Here is a 17,577-nt window from a genome sequence, read left to right as displayed (position 1 = left end):
AGATCCTATGACCCCAAGAACACCATCCCCCACCGTCATACATGGAGGTCCTATGACCCCAAGAACACCATCCCCCACCGTCATACATGGAGGACCTATGACCCCAAGAACACCATCCCCCACCGTCCTACATGGAGATCCTATGACCCCAAGAACACCATCCCCCACCGTCATACATGGAGGCCCTATGACCCCAAGAACACCACCCCCCACCGTCATACATGGAGGACCTATGACCCCAAGAACACCACCCCCCACCGTCATACATGGAGGACCTATGACCCCAAGAACACCATCCCCCACCATCATACATGGAGGACGTATGACCCCAAGAACACCATCCCCCACCGTCATACATGGAGGACCTATGACCCCAAGAACACCATCCCCACCTTCATACATGGAGGATCTATGACCCCAAGAACACCATTCCCCACCATCATACATGGAGGTCCTATGACCCCAAGAACACCATTCCCCACCATCATACATGGAGGTCCTATGACCCCAAGAACACCATCCCCACCGTCATACATGGAGGACCTATGACCCCAAGAACACCATCCCCCACCGTCCTACATGGAGGTCCTATGACCCCAAGAACACCATCCCCCACCATCATACATGGAGGACCTGTGACCCCAAGAACACCATCCCCCACCATCATACATGGAGGTCCTATGACCCCAAGAACACCATCCCCCACCATCATACATGGAGGTCCTATGACCCCAAGAACACCATCCCCACCTTCATACATGGAGGATCTATGACCCCAAGAACACCATTCCCCACCGTCATACATGGAGGACCTATGACCCCAAGAACACCATTCCCCACCATCATACATGGAGGTCCTATGACCCCAAGGACACCATCCCCCACCGTCCTACATGGAGGTCCTATGACCCCAAGAACACCATTCCCCACCATCATACATGGAGGTCCTATGACCCCAAGAACACCATTCCCCACCATCATACATGGAGGTCCTATGACCCCAAGAACACCATCCCCACTGTCATACATGGAGGACCTATGACCCCAAGAACACCATCCCCCACCGTCCTACATGGAGGTCCTATGACCCCAAGAACACCATCCCCCACCATCATACATGGAGGACCTGTGACCCCAAGAACACCATCCCCCACCATCATACATGGAGGTCCTATGACCCCAAGAACACCATTCCCCACCATCATTCATGGAGGTCCTATGACCCCTAAGAACACCATCCCCCACCATCATACATGGAGGTCCTATGACCCCAAGAACACCATTCCCCACCATCATACATGGAGGTCCTATGACCCCAAGAACACCATCCCCCACCTTCATACATGGAGGATCTATGACCCCAAGAACACCATCCCCCACCGTCCTACATGGAGGTCCTATGACCCCAAGAACACCATCCCCCACCGTCATACATGGAGGACCTATGACCCCAAGGACACCATTCCCCACCATCATACATGGAGGTCCTATGACCCCAAGAACACCATCCCCCACCATCATACATGGATAACCTATGACCCCAAGAACACCATCCCCCACCGTCCTACATGGAGGTCCTATGACCCCAAGAACATCATCCCCCTCCGTCATACATGGGGGACCTGTGACCCCAAGAACACCATCCCCCACCATCATACATGGAGGTCCTAGGACCCCAAGAACACCATTCCCCACCATCATACATGGAGGTCCTATGACCCCAAGAACACCATCCCCCACCGTCCTACATGGAGATCCTATGACCCCAAGAACACCATTCCCCACCGTCATACATGGAGGTCCTATGACCCCAAGAACCCCATCCCCCACCGTCCTACATGGAGATCCTATGACCCCAAGAACACCATCCCCCACCGTCATACATGGAGGTCCTATGACCCCAAGAACACCATCCCCCACCGTCATACATGGAGGACCTATGACCCCAAGAACACCATCCCCCACCGTCCTACATGGAGATCCTATGACCCCAAGAACACCATCCCCCACCGTCATACATGGAGGCCCTATGACCCCAAGAACACCACCCCCCACCGTCATACATGGAGGACCTATGACCCCAAGAACACCACCCCCCACCGTCATACATGGAGGACCTATGACCCCAAGAACACCATCCCCCACCATCATACATGGAGGACGTATGACCCCAAGAACACCATCCCCCACCGTCATACATGGAGGACCTATGACCCCAAGAACACCATCCCCACCTTCATACATGGAGGATCTATGACCCCAAGAACACCATTCCCCACCATCATACATGGAGGTCCTATGACCCCAAGAACACCATTCCCCACCATCATACATGGAGGTCCTATGACCCCAAGAACACCATCCCCACCGTCATACATGGAGGACCTATGACCCCAAGAACACCATCCCCCACCGTCCTACATGGAGGTCCTATGACCCCAAGAACACCATCCCCCACCATCATACATGGAGGACCTGTGACCCCAAGAACACCATCCCCCACCATCATACATGGAGGTCCTATGACCCCAAGAACACCATTCCCCACCATCATTCATGGAGGTCCTATGACCCCTAAGAACACCATCCCCCACCATCATACATGGAGGTCCTATGACCCCAAGAACACCATCCCTCACCATCATACATGGAGGTCCTATGACCCCAAGAACACCATCCCCACCTTCATACATGGAGGATCTATGACCCCAAGAACACCATTCCCCACCATCATACATGGAGGTCCTATGACCCCAAGAACACCATTCCCCACCATCATACATGGAGGTCCTATGACCCCAAGAACACCATCCCCACCGTCATACATGGAGGACCTATGACCCCAAGAACACCATCCCCCACCGTCCTACATGGAGGTCCTATGACCCCAAGAACACCATCCCCCACCATCATACATGGAGGACCTGTGACCCCAAGAACACCATCCCCCACCATCATACATGGAGGACCTATGACCCCAAGAACACCATCCCCCACCGTCCTACATGGAGGTCCTATGACCCCAAGAACACCATCCCCCACCATCATACATGGAGGACCTGTGACCCCAAGAACACCATCCCCCACCATCATACATGGAGGTCCTATGACCCCAAGAACACCATTCCCCACCATCATTCATGGAGGTCCTATGACCCCTAAGAACACCATCCCCCACCATCATACATGGAGGTCCTATGACCCCAAGAACACCATTCCCCACCATCATACATGGAGGTCCTATGACCCCAAGAACACCATCCCCCACCGTCATACATGGAGGACCTATGACCCCAAGAACACCATCCCCCCACCATCATACATGGAGGTCCTATGACCCCAAGAACACCATCCCCCACCGTCATACATGGAGGTGGAAACATTATCCTTCGGGGGTGTTTTTCTGCTAAGGGGACAGGACAACTTCACCTCATCAAAGTGACGATGGACAGGGCCATGTACCATCAAATCTTGGGTGAGAACCTCCTTTCTTCAGCCAGGGCATTAAAAATGGGTCGTGGATGGGTCTTCCAGCATGACAATGACCCAAATGGCCATGGCAACAAAGGACATGCTCAAAAAGAAGCACAGTGGTGAAAAAGTGGTGAACCCCTCAAAAAAACACAAGAAAAACAAGCCCTGTAAGACAAAGGCATAATGAGCTGGTATGCATCACATACTAGCTCATTATGAAATGAATGAATGAATGAAGTATTTGTATAGCGCACAACGCGAACTGAATCGTCTCAAGGAAATACTGTCAGGGTTGCGCTCAGCCCTTCCTTCTCAAAGCTGGCCACTTAGATGTCGGCTTATTGCCAGCTCCTATCTCTCTGCACAGTGACTTACCTGTTGATGATATCCTGCTCGTCAGTCCTGCCTACTTAATCCGTCCAGTCCAGATTATCTCTGCCTTCGCCTTGGTCACATCTTTAGAGACGCTTTCCTGTGTTCCTGTTAAATACTTGCTTGGAGTTATTTCCGAGCACTATGATTGGCCGGAGCCGCAATGACATCACTGCTGCGGTCACAGTACGCATGCTGCAGAAATGGCAGTGTGCATGCGCAGATGACGTCGGTTCAAACGTATATATGGTAAATAGCTCTCAAACTGTGCAGGTTTAGGAGATATTTACAGTACCTACAGGTAAGCCTATTATAGGCCTACCTGTAGGTACAAGTGGTCTAACTAGGTTTACAGCCACTTTAAGGTCCTGGAGTGGCCTAGCCGATCTCCAGACCTTAATCCCATAGAAAATATGTGGAGGGAGCTGAAGGTTCGAGTCACCAAACGTAATCCTGGAAACCTTCATGAGAAGATTTGCAAAGAGGACAAAACCCCTCCTGAGATGTGTGCAAACCTGGAGGCCAACTCCAAGAAACGTCTGACCCCTGTGATCGCCACAACAAGGGTTTCTCCACCAACCACTAAGTCATGTTCTGTGAAGGGTTCACATACTTATTCCACTCATTAAAATGCAAAACCATTTATAACTTCTTTGAAATGTGCTTTTCTGGATATTTTTGTTGTTTTTCTGCCTCTCACTGTTATAATAAACCGACCAATAAAATTCTAGACCGATCGTTTCTTTGTCAGTGGGGCAAACCTACAAAATCAGCAGCCGATCAAATACTTTTTTCCCCCCTCGCTGTAGCGTGAAAGTTGGTCGAGCTTCTTCAGGAACAAATGACCCCAACTGATAGAAGCTTCTTTTCTTCAGGAGAAGAGAGATGACACCTTACAACACTTTTATCCTAGAGATGCTTTCATATATTTAATACCCAACATCCAGGTCCAGGGAGCGGCGATGGGGACAATTCATCCAGGTCCAGGGAGCGGCAATGGGGACAATTTGTACCCCATCGTACCCAAACCTGTACCTGGGGGGACGGGGGGACGGTGCCTTTTTTCTTCTGATTGCTTGTCGATCTACCTGAGCCACATGCTCTTGGTAGATACAACATATATATATATATATATAAAGACGATATACTTATTTTCTGGACAGGCCCAAGTACCATTTGAGGCACAGCTCAAAGTCCCATCATTATATTGCTTGGTCATAATCCATTCACTGATATTTTTGGTGGCGAAAACGCCCAAAACCAAAAATAAAAAGGAGGCGGACACGTCTGAACTCAGCGGGAATCAAACCTCTCTTGGCTCCCTTTTTTTTACCCCGACTTGTCCATTAATGAATAAAGAAGGATGTCTTAAGGATCTGTATGGCGGGAGAGACTCACCTTCTTAGTATCACGTCTGGAGGCTTTGACTTGGAAGAGCAGTGGGTAGAAGGAGTGCGGAAGCGGCCAGGAAGATGGATAAGTCCAGTGGATCCAGTCACCGCGGGCAATTATGTTCTCTGGAGCGCCGGGGACCACTAGAGCAAAGACATGGAAGAAGAGTCACATGAGGAATCACAAATGGGGACAATGGGTCATGGAAATCGGCCATTTCATAGCAATATTTACCCAGAAGTCATTGCGCCACTTCAAAAGGCTTATCTGCATAAAGTGGGGTAGAGGGGGGTGGGGTGTGGAGGTTGTGCATCCATTTCTGGGAGGGGCCTGGTTAAAGTGGCCACCGGTAGGGCTCCACCTATTTCTATTAACTTTCTAGCTCCCTCCGGGACAGACTTACTTTTTGGCTGATGAAACTCAATCAGAGTGAACTAGAGGAGACTAGAGAGGTGGAGAGGAGACTAGAGAGGTGGAGAGGAGATTAGAGAGGTGGAGAGGAGACTAGAGAGGTGGAGAGGAGATTAGAGAGGAGACTAGAGAGGTGGTGAGGAGACTAGAGAGGTGGAGAGGAGACTAGAGAGGTGGAGAGGAGATTAGAGAGGTGGAGAGGAGACTAGAGAGGTGGAGAGGAGACTAGAGAGGTGGAGAGGAGACTATGTGCTATGGCTGTCCTGGGCTCCACCAAGGTCTTTTCTCTCTTGTCCCATCCAGGTTAATGTCCAGGGGAGATTAGATGGGTCATGGAGGGGCGGGGGGCAGAGATGGTTAACTATGGCCTCCCATGGCTCCACCCACTTCCTATACTAATTTAGTCCCTCCAGGATTGTGTTGGGGCAACAGATGAGGGGTGTGAGCGGGGGGAAGAGGGTGGAGAGGTCACCAGCCATATGTATAGGGGGCCAGAGAGATGTCATAAATAACAGCCATCTGCAACTTGCTCTGAGTGGGACTGGAGATCAGTCAGTAGCACCGACAAGATGGCGCCATACGTGAGGCAATAATTCCAGAGGGGAACAATGAAGAAGGTAAAGTAGGAAATACTTTATTGGTTTTTTGGGTGGACTCACCGACGTCAGCCATGGAGATGGGCTTGTCCAACTTCCGGTACTCCATCTCCTCCGTCATCATCTCCACAGATACAAGAAAGGGGTTGGCATGTTCTTCGTGGGGGCAGAAAGCTGAGGAAATGGGGATGGTAAAGGTGATGGTTGACTTGACAGCATTTTTATGCAGGGTCTGCACCCAGGTGGAGTTCTCCGAGTCCTTCCATCTAAAAAAGGAAAACCAATCATATCAGTCTGTTAACCGTATTGAGCGGAGCCAAGGCATCGGGTCATTCCTCCCAGAACCGAGATTTCTGTGAGAAACTGCCTCTTGGTGGGCGGAGTCACCCCCAAGACAACTCGTGACGCCCCCCACCCATGTCACCACAGAGCCCCCCACACCCAGAACAGACAGCTCATGACACCCCCCACCCATGTCACCACAGAGCCCCCCCACACCCAGAACAGACAACTCATGACACCCCCCACCCATGTCACCACAGAGCCCCCCACACCCAGAACAGACAGCTCATGACACCCCCCACCCATGTCACCACAGAGCCCCCCCACACCCAGAACAGACAACTCATGACACCCCCCACCCATGTCACCACAGAGCCCCCCCACACCCAGAACAGACAACTTGTGACACCCCCTACCCATTGCACCACAGAGCACCCCCCCACACCCAGAACAGACCACTCATGACACCCCCCACCCATTGCACCACAGAGCCACCCACATCGAGCAGAACAAACAACTTGTGACACCCCCCACCCATTGCACCATAGAGCCCCCCCACCCAGAACAGACAACTCATGACACCCCCCACCCATGTCACCACAGAGCCCCCCACATCCAGCAGAACAGATTACTTGTGATGGGCCCCCCTCCCCCAACCATGTCACCACAGAGCCCCTACACCCAGCAGAACAGATGAGACTCGTTCACACTCACCTGTAAGCCTTCGCTCGGACCAGAACCGGGAAGTAAAATTTTTCATCAATAGAGCAGTGCAGTACGGGGCTGCTGTATGAGTTTGCCTCAAATTTGAATGGCTGATGACCTAGAGGGGGAGTCACAATACCTGGTCAGAGGACCTAAAGGAGAGTCACAATATCTGGTCAGAGAACCTAAAGGAGAGTCACAATATCTAGTCAGAGGACTTAAAGGGGAGTCACAATACCTGGTCAGAGAACCTAAAGGAGAGTCACAATACCTGGTCAGAGAACCTAAAGGAGAGTCACAATACCGGGTCAGAGAACCTAAAGGAGAGTCACAATACCTGGTCAGAGAACCTAAAGGAGAGTCACAATATCTAGTCAGAGGACTTAAAGGGGAGTCACAATACCTGGTCAGAGAACCTAAAGGAGAGTCACAATACCTGGTCAGAGAACCTAAAGGAGAGTCACAATACCGGGTCAGAGAACCTAAAGGAGAGTCACAATACCTGGTCAGAGAACCTAAAGGAGAGTCACAATATCTGGTCAGAGAACCTAAAGGAGAGTCACAATATCTGGTCAGAGAACCTAAAGGAGAGTCACAATATCTAGTCAGAGGACTTAAAGGGGAGTCACAATACCTGGTCAGAGAACCTAAAGGAGAGTCACAATACCGGGTCAGAGAACCTAAAGGAGAGTCACAATACCTGGTCAGAGAACCTAAAGGAGAGTCACAATATCTGGTCAGAGAACCTAAAGGAGAGTCACAATATCTAGTCAGAGGACCTAAAGGAGAGTCACAATACCTGGTCAGAGAAACTAAAGGAGAGTCACAATATCTAGTCAGAGGACTTAAAGGGGAGTCACAATATCTGGTCAGAGAACCTAAAGGAGAGTCACAATATCTAGTCAGAGAACCTAAAGGGGGATTCACAATATCTGGTCAGAGAACCTAAAGGAGAGTCACAATATCTGGTCAGAGAACCTAAAGGAGAGTCACAATATCTGGTCAGAGGACCTAAAGGGGAGTCACAATACCTGGTCAGAGAACCTAAAGGAGAGTCACAATATCTAGTCAGAGAACCTAAAGGGGGATTCACAATATCTGGTCAGAGAACCTAAAGGGGAGTCACAATATCTGGTCAGAGGACCTAAAGGAGAGTCACAATATCTGGTCAGAGGACCTAAAGGGGAGTCACAATACCTGGTCAGAGAACCTAAAGGAGAGTCACAATACCTTGTCAGAGAACCTAAAGGAGAGTCACAATATCTGGTCAGAGGACCTAAAGGAGAGTCACAATATCTGGTCAGAGAACCTAAAGGAGAGTCACAATATCTGGTCAGAGAACCTAAAGGAGAGTCACAATATCTGGTCAGAGAACCTAAAGGGGAGTCACAATACCTGGTCAGAGAACCTAAAGGAGAGTCACAATATCTGGTCAGAGAACCTAAAGGAGAGTCACAATACCTGGTCAGAGAAACTAAAGGGGAGTCACAATACCTGGTCAGAGAACCTAAAGGAGAGTCACAATATCTGGTCAGAGAACCTAAAGGAGAGTCACAATACCTGGTCAGAGAAACTAAAGGGGAGTCACAATATCTGGTCAGAGGACCTAAAGGAGAGTCACAATACCTGGTCAGAGGACCTAAAGGGGAGTCACAATACCTGGTCAGAGGACCTAAAGGGGAGTCACAATATCTGGTCAGAGAACCTAAAGGAGAGTCACAATATCTGGTCAGATAACCTAAAGGAGAGTCACAATACCTGGTCAGAGGACCTAAAGGAGAGTCACAATATCTATTCAGAGGACCTAAAGGGGAGTCACAATACCTGGTCAGAGGACCTAAAGGGGAGTCACAATACCTGGTCAGAGGACATAAAGGAGAGTCACAATATCTGGTCAGATGACCTAAAGGGGAGTCACAATATCTGGTCAAAGAACCTAAAGGGGAGTCACAATATCTGGTCAGAGAACCTAAAGGGGAGTCACAATACCTGGTCAGAGAACCTAAAGGGGAGTCACAATACCTGGTCAGAGAACCTAAAGCAGAGTCACAATATCTGTTCAGAGGACCTAAAGGGGAGTCACAATATCTGGTCAGAGGACCTAAAGGGGAGTCACAATACCTGGTCAGAGAACCTAAAGCAGAGTCACAATATCTGTTCAGAGGACCTAAAGGGGAGTCACAATATCTGGTCAGAGGACCTAAAGGGGAGTCACAATACCTGGTCAGAGAACCTAAAGGGGAGTCACAATATCTGGTCAAAGAACCTAAAGGGGAGTCACAATATCTGGTCAGAGAACCTAAAGGGGAGTCACAATACCTGGTCAGAGGACCTAAAGGGGAGTCACAATACCTGGTCAGAGAACCTAAAGCAGAGTCACAATATCTGTTCAGAGGACCTAAAGGGGAGTCACAATATCTGGTCAGAGGACCTAAAGGGGAGTCACAATACCTGGTCAGAGAACCTAAAGCAGAGTCACAATATCTGTTCAGAGGACCTAAAGGGGAGTCACAATATCTGGTCAGAGGACCTAAAGGGGAGTCACAATACCTGGTCAGAGGACCTAAAGGGGAGTCACAATATCTGGTCAAAGAACCTAAAGGGGAGTCACAATATCTGGTCAGAGAACCTAAAGGGGAGTCACAATACCTGGTCAGAGAACCTAAAGCAGAGTCACAATATCTGGTCAGAGGACCTAAAGGGGAGTCACAATACCTGGTCAGAGAACCTAAAGCAGAGTCACAATATCTGTTCAGAGGACCTAAAGGGGAGTCACAATATCTGGTCAGAGAACCTAAAGGGGAGTCACAATATCTGGTCAGAGGACCTAAAGGGGAGTCACAATACCGGTTCTTAGAAGGGTTTCCTATGCCAGGCTATGGTTCAGTGTTTTTTGTTGTTCTATTAGTGCCCACCCCCCCCCCCCCCCACCAACTTGTTGGGATATATTTCTGTCTGTATACTCTCTGGTACTTACTCGGCTCTTGTATGAGGACGTATACGCTGGAGCGCTGGGACTGATTGTGGTCATCCACCAAACACAAGTATTTGCCAGCTTTTTTATAGTCCAGGTCGGTGAGATGGAGAGTTTTCTGGTGGGATACGGCTTTTCTTTTTGGAGACATCCATTTGACTTTCTCTGCCTTTAATGGGCACATGATTGTGAGGTCACTGCCAATGGTCCCGACATGATCTGGAAGGAGAAGAAGAACTTCCATCTAATCTGGACACTATAGAAAGCCAGTGCTGATGAAAGACAAGCCTGAAACATGCAGCAGAATAATGCCCCACCCAGGAGGAGTGCAGGCTCGTACTGCCAATTCTGGGCGCATAAGGGAAACCTACACACCGATCAGCCACAACATTATGACTACCTACCTAATATTGAGCAGGCCATACTTTTGCTGGCAAAACAGCCCTTACACGTTGAGGCATGGCCTCCACTAGACAGAAAAATCACACTTCCCCCTGCCGGCTTGTCTTTTTTCCACACTGAATCCTGGTGCAATCCCTTCCCCAGGTAAGTGGGGCACACGGCCTTCCACATGATTCATCAGATCAGGCCACCTTCTTCCATTGCTCTGTGCTTCAGTTCTGATGTTCACATGCCCATTGAAGGCTCTTTTGGCTTTGGCCACTCCAAGCCTTTGTCTGGTGACAATGTGTTTGCCTCCAGGGCATAGACAGGCGCAAGGGGGGAGGGGGGGGGGGGGTTGGGTCTTTCTGTGCGCCTGTGCACCCCGTAATCCCCTGACATACTTGTCTACACCTGGATGAGAGGGGCAGCAGGCGGCATATAGAACAACCAATGCCCTGAATTTTCCACCCTACAGCCATTGAATGCCTTCGGGAGGAAGAGGAGGAGAAGTGAGAATTCAGGGGCTGCATGTAGGAAGTTCGATTTGCCGCCCAGGTGCCCCTCTCATCCAGCCTGGTGCTCTGTGTATCCATTGATCGCCTACTGCAGTGGTCATCAACCTCAGGTCCTCAGGGCCCACTAACAGGCCAGGTTTACAGGATACCTGAAATCCATCACAGGTGATCTCATTGGCTGCTCAGTGATTGCCGTATTCTAGTCCAGAGGTCTCTATCTCCCAGGTCTCCTGTCTGGGTGGAGGTGAGTCCAGAGGTCTCTATCTCCCAGGTCTGCTGTCTGGGGGGAGGTGAGTCCAGAGGTCTCTATCTCCCAGGTCTGCTGTCTGGGGGGAGGTGAGTCCAGAGGTCTCTATCTCTCAGGTCTGCTGTCTGGGGGGAGGTGAGTCCAGAGGTCTCTATCTCCCAGGTCTCCTGTCTGGGGGGGAGGTGAGTCCAGAGGTCTCTATCTCCCGGGTCTGCTGTCTGGGGGGAGGTGAGTCCAGAGGTCTCTATCTCCCGGGTCTCCTGTCTGGGGGGAGGTGAGTCCAGAGGTCTCTATCTCCCGGGTCTCCTGTCTGGGGAGGAGGTGAGTCCAGAGGTCTCTATCTCCCAGGTCTGCTGTCTGGGGGGGAGGTGAGTCCAGAGGTCTCTATCTCCCGGGTCTCCTGTCTGGGTGGAGGTGAGTCCAGAGGTCTCTATCTCCCGGGTCTGCTGTCTGGGTGGAGGTGAGTCCAGAGGTCTCTATCTCCCAGGTCTGCTGTCTGGGAGGAGGTGAGTCCAGGGGTCTCTATCTCCCAGGTCTGCTGTCTGGGGGAGGTGAGTCCAGAGGTCTCTATCTCCCGGGTCTGCTGTCTGGGGGGAGGTGAGTCCAGAGGTCTCTATCTCCCAGGTCTGCTGTCTGGGGTGGAGGTGAGTCCAGAGGTCTCTATCTCCCAGGTCTGCTGTCTGGGTGGAGGTGAGTCCAGAGGTCTCTATCTCCCAGGTCTGCTGTCTGGGGGGAGGTGAGTCCAGAGGTCTCTATCTCCCAGGTCTGCTGTCTGGGGGGGAGGTGAGTCCAGAGGTCTCTATCTCCCGGGTCTCCTGTCTGGGTGGAGGTGAGTCCAGAGGTCTCTATCTCCCGGGTCTGCTGTCTGGGTGGAGGTGAGTCCAGAGGTCTCTATCTCCCAGGTCTGCTGTCTGGGAGGAGGTGAGTCCAGGGGTCTCTATCTCCCAGGTCTGCTGTCTGGGGGGAGGTGAGTCCAGAGGTCTCTATCTCCCGGGTCTGCTGTCTGGGGGGAGGTGAGTCCAGAGGTCTCTATCTCCCAGGTCTGCTGTCTGGGGTGGAGGTGAGTCCAGAGGTCTCTATCTCCCAGGTCTGCTGTCTGGGGTGGAGGTGAGTCCAGAGGTCTCTATCTCCCGGGTCTGCTGTCTGGGGGAGGTGAGTCCAGGGTCTCTATCTCCCGGGTCTCCTGTCTGGGGGGAGGTGAGTCCAGGGGTCTCTATCTCCCGGGTCTCCTGTCTGGGGGAGGTGAGTCCAGGGGTCTCTATCTCCCGGGTCTCCTGTCTGGGGGGGAGGTGAGTCCAGAGGTCTCTATCTCTCAGGTCTGCTGTCTGGGGGGGGGGGGGGGGGGGCCAGGGGTCTCTATCTCCCGGGTCTCCTGTCTGGGGGGAGGTGAGTCCAGAGGTCTCTATCTCCCGGGTCTGCTGTCTGGGGGGAGGTGAGTCCAGAGGTCTCTATCTCTCAGGTCTGCTGTCTGGGGGGGGGGGGGGGGGGGGTGAGTCCAGGGGTCTCTATCTCCCAGGTCTGCTGTCTGGGGGAGGTGAGTCAAGAGGTCTCTATCTCCAGGTCTGCTGTCTGGGTGGAGGTGAGTCCAGGGGTCTCTATCTCCCAGGTCTGCTGTCTGGGGGGAGGTGAGTCCAGAGGTCTCTATCTCCCGGGTCTGCTGTCTGGGGGGAGGTGAGTCCAGAGGTCTCTATCTCCCAGGTCTGCTGTCTGGGTGGAGGTGAGTCCAGGGGTCTCTATCTCCCAGGTCTGCTGTCTGGGGGGAGGTGAGTCCAGAGGTCTCTATCTCTCAGGTCTGCTGTCTGGGGGGGGGGGGGGGGTGAGTCCAGGGGTCTCTATCTCCCAGGTCTGCTGTCTGGGGGGAGGTGGAGTCCAGAGGTCTCTATCTCCCGGGTCTGCTGTCTGGGGGGGAGGTGAGTCCAGAGGTCTCTATCTCCCAGGTCTGCTGTCTGGGTGGAGGTGAGTCCAGGGGTCTCTATCTCCCGGGTCTGCTGTCTGGGGGGAGGTGAGTCCAGAGGTCTCTATCTCCCAGGTCTGCTGTCTGGGGTGGAGGTGAGTCCAGAGGTCTCTATCTCCGGGTCTGCTGTCTGGGGGGAGTGAGTCCAGGGGTCTCTATCTCCCGGGTCTCCTGTCTGGGGGGAGGTGAGTCCAGGGGTCTCTATCTCCGGGTCTCCTGTCTGGGGGGAGGTGAGTCCAGGGGTCTCTATCTCCCGGGTCTCCTGTCTGGGGGAGGTGAGTCCAGAGGTCTCTATCTCTCAGGTCTGCTGTCTGGGGGGGGGGGGGGGGGTGAGTCCAGGGGTCTCTATCTCCCGGGTCTCCTGTCTGGGGGGAGGTGAGTCCAGAGGTCTCTATCTCTCAGGTCTGCTGTCTGGGGGGGGGGGGGGGGGGTGAGTCCAGGGGTCTCTATCTCCCGGGTCTCCTGTCTGGGGGGAGGTGAGTCCAGAGGTCTCTATCTCCCGGGTCTGCTGTCTGGGGGGAGGTGAGTCCAGAGGTCTCTATCTCTCAGGTCTGCTGTCTGGGGGGGGGGGTGAGTCCAGGGGTCTCTATCTCCCAGGTCTGCTGTCTGGGGGGAGGTGAGTCAAGAGGTCTCTATCTCCCAGGTCTGCTGTCTGGGTGGAGGTGAGTCCAGGGGTCTCTATCTCCCAGGTCTCCTGTCTGGGGGGGAGGTGAGTCCAGAGGTCTCTATCTCCCGGGTCTGCTGTCTGGGGGGGAGGTGAGTCCAGAGGTCTCTATCTCCCAGGTCTGCTGTCTGGGTGGAGGTGAGTCCAGGGGTCTCTATCTCCCAGGTCTGCTGTCTGGGGGGAGGTGAGTCCAGAGGTCTCTATCTCCCGGGTCTGCTGTCTGGGGGGAGGTGAGTCCAGAGGTCTCTATCTCCCAGGTCTGCTGTCTGGGTGGAGGTGAGTCCAGGGGTCTCTATCTCCCAGGTCTGCTGTCTGGGGGGAGGTGAGTCCAGAGGTCTCTATCTCTCAGGTCTGCTGTCTGGGGGGGGGGGAGGTGAGTCCAGAGGTCTCTATCTCCCGGGTCTGCTGTCTGGGGGGAGGTGAGTCCAGAGGTCTCTATCTCCCAGGTCTGCTGTCTGGGGGGAGGTGAGTCCAGAGGTCTCTATCTCTCAGGTCTGCTGTCTGGGGGGGGGGGGGAGGTGAGTCCAGAGGTCTCTATCTCCGGGGTCTGCTGTCTGGGGGGGAGGTGAGTCCAGAGGTCTCTATCTCCCAGGTCTGCTGTCTGGGTGGAGGTGAGTCCAGGGGTCTCTATCTCCCAGGTCTGCTGTCTGGGGGGAGGTGAGTCCAGAGGTCTCTATCTCCCAGTCTGCTGTCTGGGTGGAGGTGAGTCCAGAGGTCTCTATCTCCCAGGTCTGCTGTCTGGGGGGAGGTGAGTCCAGAGGTCTCTATCTCCCGGGTCTGCTGTCTGGGTGGAGGTGAGTCCAGGGGTCTCTATCTCCCAGGTCTGCTGTCTGGGGGGAGGTGAGTCCAGAGGTCTCTATCTCCCAGGTCTGCTGTCTGGGGTGGAGGTGAGTCCAGAGGTCTCTATCTCCCGGGTCTGCTGTCTGGGGGGAGGTGAGTCCAGGGGTCTCTATCTCCCGGGTCTCCTGTCTGGGGGGAGGTGAGTCCAGGGGTCTCTATCTCCCGGGTCTCCTGTCTGGGGGGAGGTGAGTCCAGGGGTCTCTATCTCCCGGGTCTCCTGTCTGGGGGGAGGTGAGTCCAGAGGTCTCTATCTCTCAGGTCTGCTGTCTGGGGGGGGGGGGGGTGAGTCCAGGGGTCTCTATCTCCCGGGTCTCCTGTCTGGGGGGAGGTGAGTCCAGAGGTCTCTATCTCCCGGGTCTGCTGTCTGGGGGGAGGTGAGTCCAGAGGTCTCTATCTCTCAGGTCTGCTGTCTGGGGGGGGGGGGGGGGGGGTGAGTCCAGGGGTCTCTATCTCCCAGGTCTGCTGTCTGGGGGGAGGTGAGTCAAGAGGTCTCTATCTCCCAGGTCTGCTGTCTGGGTGGAGGTGAGTCCAGGGTCTCTATCTCCAGGTCTGCTGTCTGGGGGGAGGTGAGTCCAGAGGTCTCTATCTCCCGGGTCTGCTGTCTGGGGGGGAGGTGAGTCCAGAGGTCTCTATCTCCCAGGTCTGCTGTCTGGGTGGAGGTGAGTCCAGGGGTCTCTATCTCCCAGGTCTGCTGTCTGGGGGGAGGGTGAGTCCAGAGGTCTCTATCTCTCAGGTCTGCTGTCTGGGGGGGGGGGGTGAGTCCAGGGGTCTCTATCTCCCAGGTCTGCTGTCTGGGGGGGAGGTGAGTCCAGAGGTCTCTATCTCCCGGGTCTGCTGTCTGGGGGGGAGGTGAGTCCAGAGGTCTCTATCTCCCAGGGTCTGCTGTCTGGGTGGAGGTGAGTCCAGGGGTCTCTATCTCCCAGGTCTGCTGTCTGGGGTGGAGGTGAGTCCAGAGGTCTCTATCTCCCGGGTCTGCTGTCTGGGGGGGAGGTGAGTCCAGAGGTCTCTATCTCCCAGGTCTGCTGTCTGGGTGGAGGTGAGTCCAGAGGTCTCTATCTCTCAGGTCTGCTGTCTGGGGGGGGGGGGTGAGTCCAGAGGTCTCTATCTCCGGGTCTGCTGTCTGGGGGGAGGTGAGTCCAGAGGTCTCTATCTCCCAGGTCTGCTGTCTGGGGGGAGGTGAGTCCAGAGGTCTCTATCTCCCAGGTCTGCTGTCTGGGTGGAGGTGAGTCCAGAGGTCTCTATCTCTCAGGTCTGCTGTCTGGGGGGGGGGAGGTGAGTCCAGAGGTCTCTATCTCCGGGGTCTGCTGTCTGGGGGGAGGTGAGTCCAGAGGTCTCTATCTCCCAGGTCTGCTGTCTGGGTGGAGGTGAGTCCAGGGGTCTCTATCTCTCAGGTCTGCTGTCTGGGGGGGGGAGGTGAGTCCAGAGGTCTCTATCTCCCGGGTCTCCTGTCTGGGGGGAGGTGAGTCCAGAGGTCTCTATCTCCCGGGTCTCCTGTCTGGGGGGGGGGGGGGTGAGTCCAGGGAACCTGACCTGTTCCTTTATTAACGCTCTAACAAAATGCTGCCTTCATTTAGCAGGTTTCCCCTCTCAGTCTCACTAAACAAAGACAATGAAAACTAAAGAACAGAATGGAGGAACTCCGCATCCAGAGATAACTCACAGTGCTCCGGCCATTTCTCTGGAATCGCCTGAAGATGAGAAAATCCCGAAACGAGTAACACAACACCGAGGATCTGCTGGAGCCTCATCTGCAAAGACACAAGAGAGAAGCTCATTCATTTCTAATGACATTCTTCTCCTGGGGAACCTACAATTCCAGGGCCCAACCACCCCACCTCCATACACCAATCCACCATTCCAGCGCCCAAACACCCCACCTCCATACACCAATCCACCATTCCAGGGCCTAACCACCCCACCTCCATACACCAATCCACCATTCCAGGGCCCAAACACCCCACCTCCATACACCAATCCACCATTCCAGGGCCCAACCACCCCACCTCCATACACCAATCCACCATTCCAGCGCCCAACCACCCCACCTCCATACACCAATCCACCATTCCAGGGCCCAACCACCCCACCTCCATACACCAATCCACCATTCCAGCGCCCAACCACCCCACCTCCATACACCAATCCACCATTCCAGGGCCCAACCACCCCACCTCCATACACCAATCCACCATTCCAGCGCCCAAACACCCCACCTCCATACACCAATCCACCATTCCAGCGCCCAAACACCCCACCTCCATACACCAATCCACCATTCCAGCGCCCAACCACCCCACCTCCATACACCAATCCACCATTCCAGGGCCCAACCACCCCACCTCCATACACCAATCCACCATTCCAGCGCCCAACCACCCCACCTCCATACACCAATCCACCATTCCAGGGCCCAAACACCCCACCTCCATATACCAATCCACCATTCCAGGGCCTAACCACCCCACCTCCATACACCAATCCACCATTCCAGGGCCTAACCACCCCACCTCCATACACCAATCCACCATTCCAGCGCCCAACCACCCCACCTCCATACACCAATCCACCATTCCAGCGCCCAACCACCCCACCTCCATATACCAATCCACCATTCCAGGGCCTAACCACCCCACCTCCATACACCAATCCACCATTCCAGGGCCCAAACACCCCACCTCCATACACCAATCCACCATTCCAGCGCCCAACCACCCCACCTCCATACACCAATCCACCATTCCAGGGCCTAACCACCCCACCTCCATAC

At 53.9% G+C, this 17,577-nt stretch overlaps 1 protein-coding gene across 1 annotated transcript in view; it reads right to left on the bottom strand.

Moving 5' to 3' along the window:
• The window catches only part of LOC143976229 (interleukin-12 subunit beta-like), a 33,278-nt gene extending 16,717 nt beyond the window's left edge, over positions 1-16,561 (bottom strand). The window contains exons 1-5 of the mRNA XM_077478639.1: positions 16,471-16,561; positions 10,210-10,425; positions 7,242-7,350; positions 6,309-6,511; positions 5,245-5,381 (exon numbers count right to left, since the gene is read on the bottom strand). Coding sequence (XP_077334765.1) covers positions 5,245-5,381; positions 6,309-6,511; positions 7,242-7,350; positions 10,210-10,425; positions 16,471-16,558 — 753 coding nt within the window. The 5' untranslated portion in view covers positions 16,559-16,561. The remainder of the gene's footprint in view (positions 1-5,244; positions 5,382-6,308; positions 6,512-7,241; positions 7,351-10,209; positions 10,426-16,470) is intronic.
• Between the last annotated feature and the right edge of the window lie 1,016 nt (positions 16,562-17,577).

This window comes from Lithobates pipiens, unplaced genomic scaffold, assembly GCF_037356315.1.
Source record: "Lithobates pipiens isolate NorthernLeopardFrog02 unplaced genomic scaffold, aLitPip1_a1.2 Scaffold_13, whole genome shotgun sequence".
Taxonomy (NCBI): Eukaryota; Metazoa; Chordata; class Amphibia; order Anura; family Ranidae; genus Lithobates; species Lithobates pipiens.
Note: the sequence above shows the minus strand (reverse complement) of the source record. Positions and strands in the feature narration are given on the sequence as shown.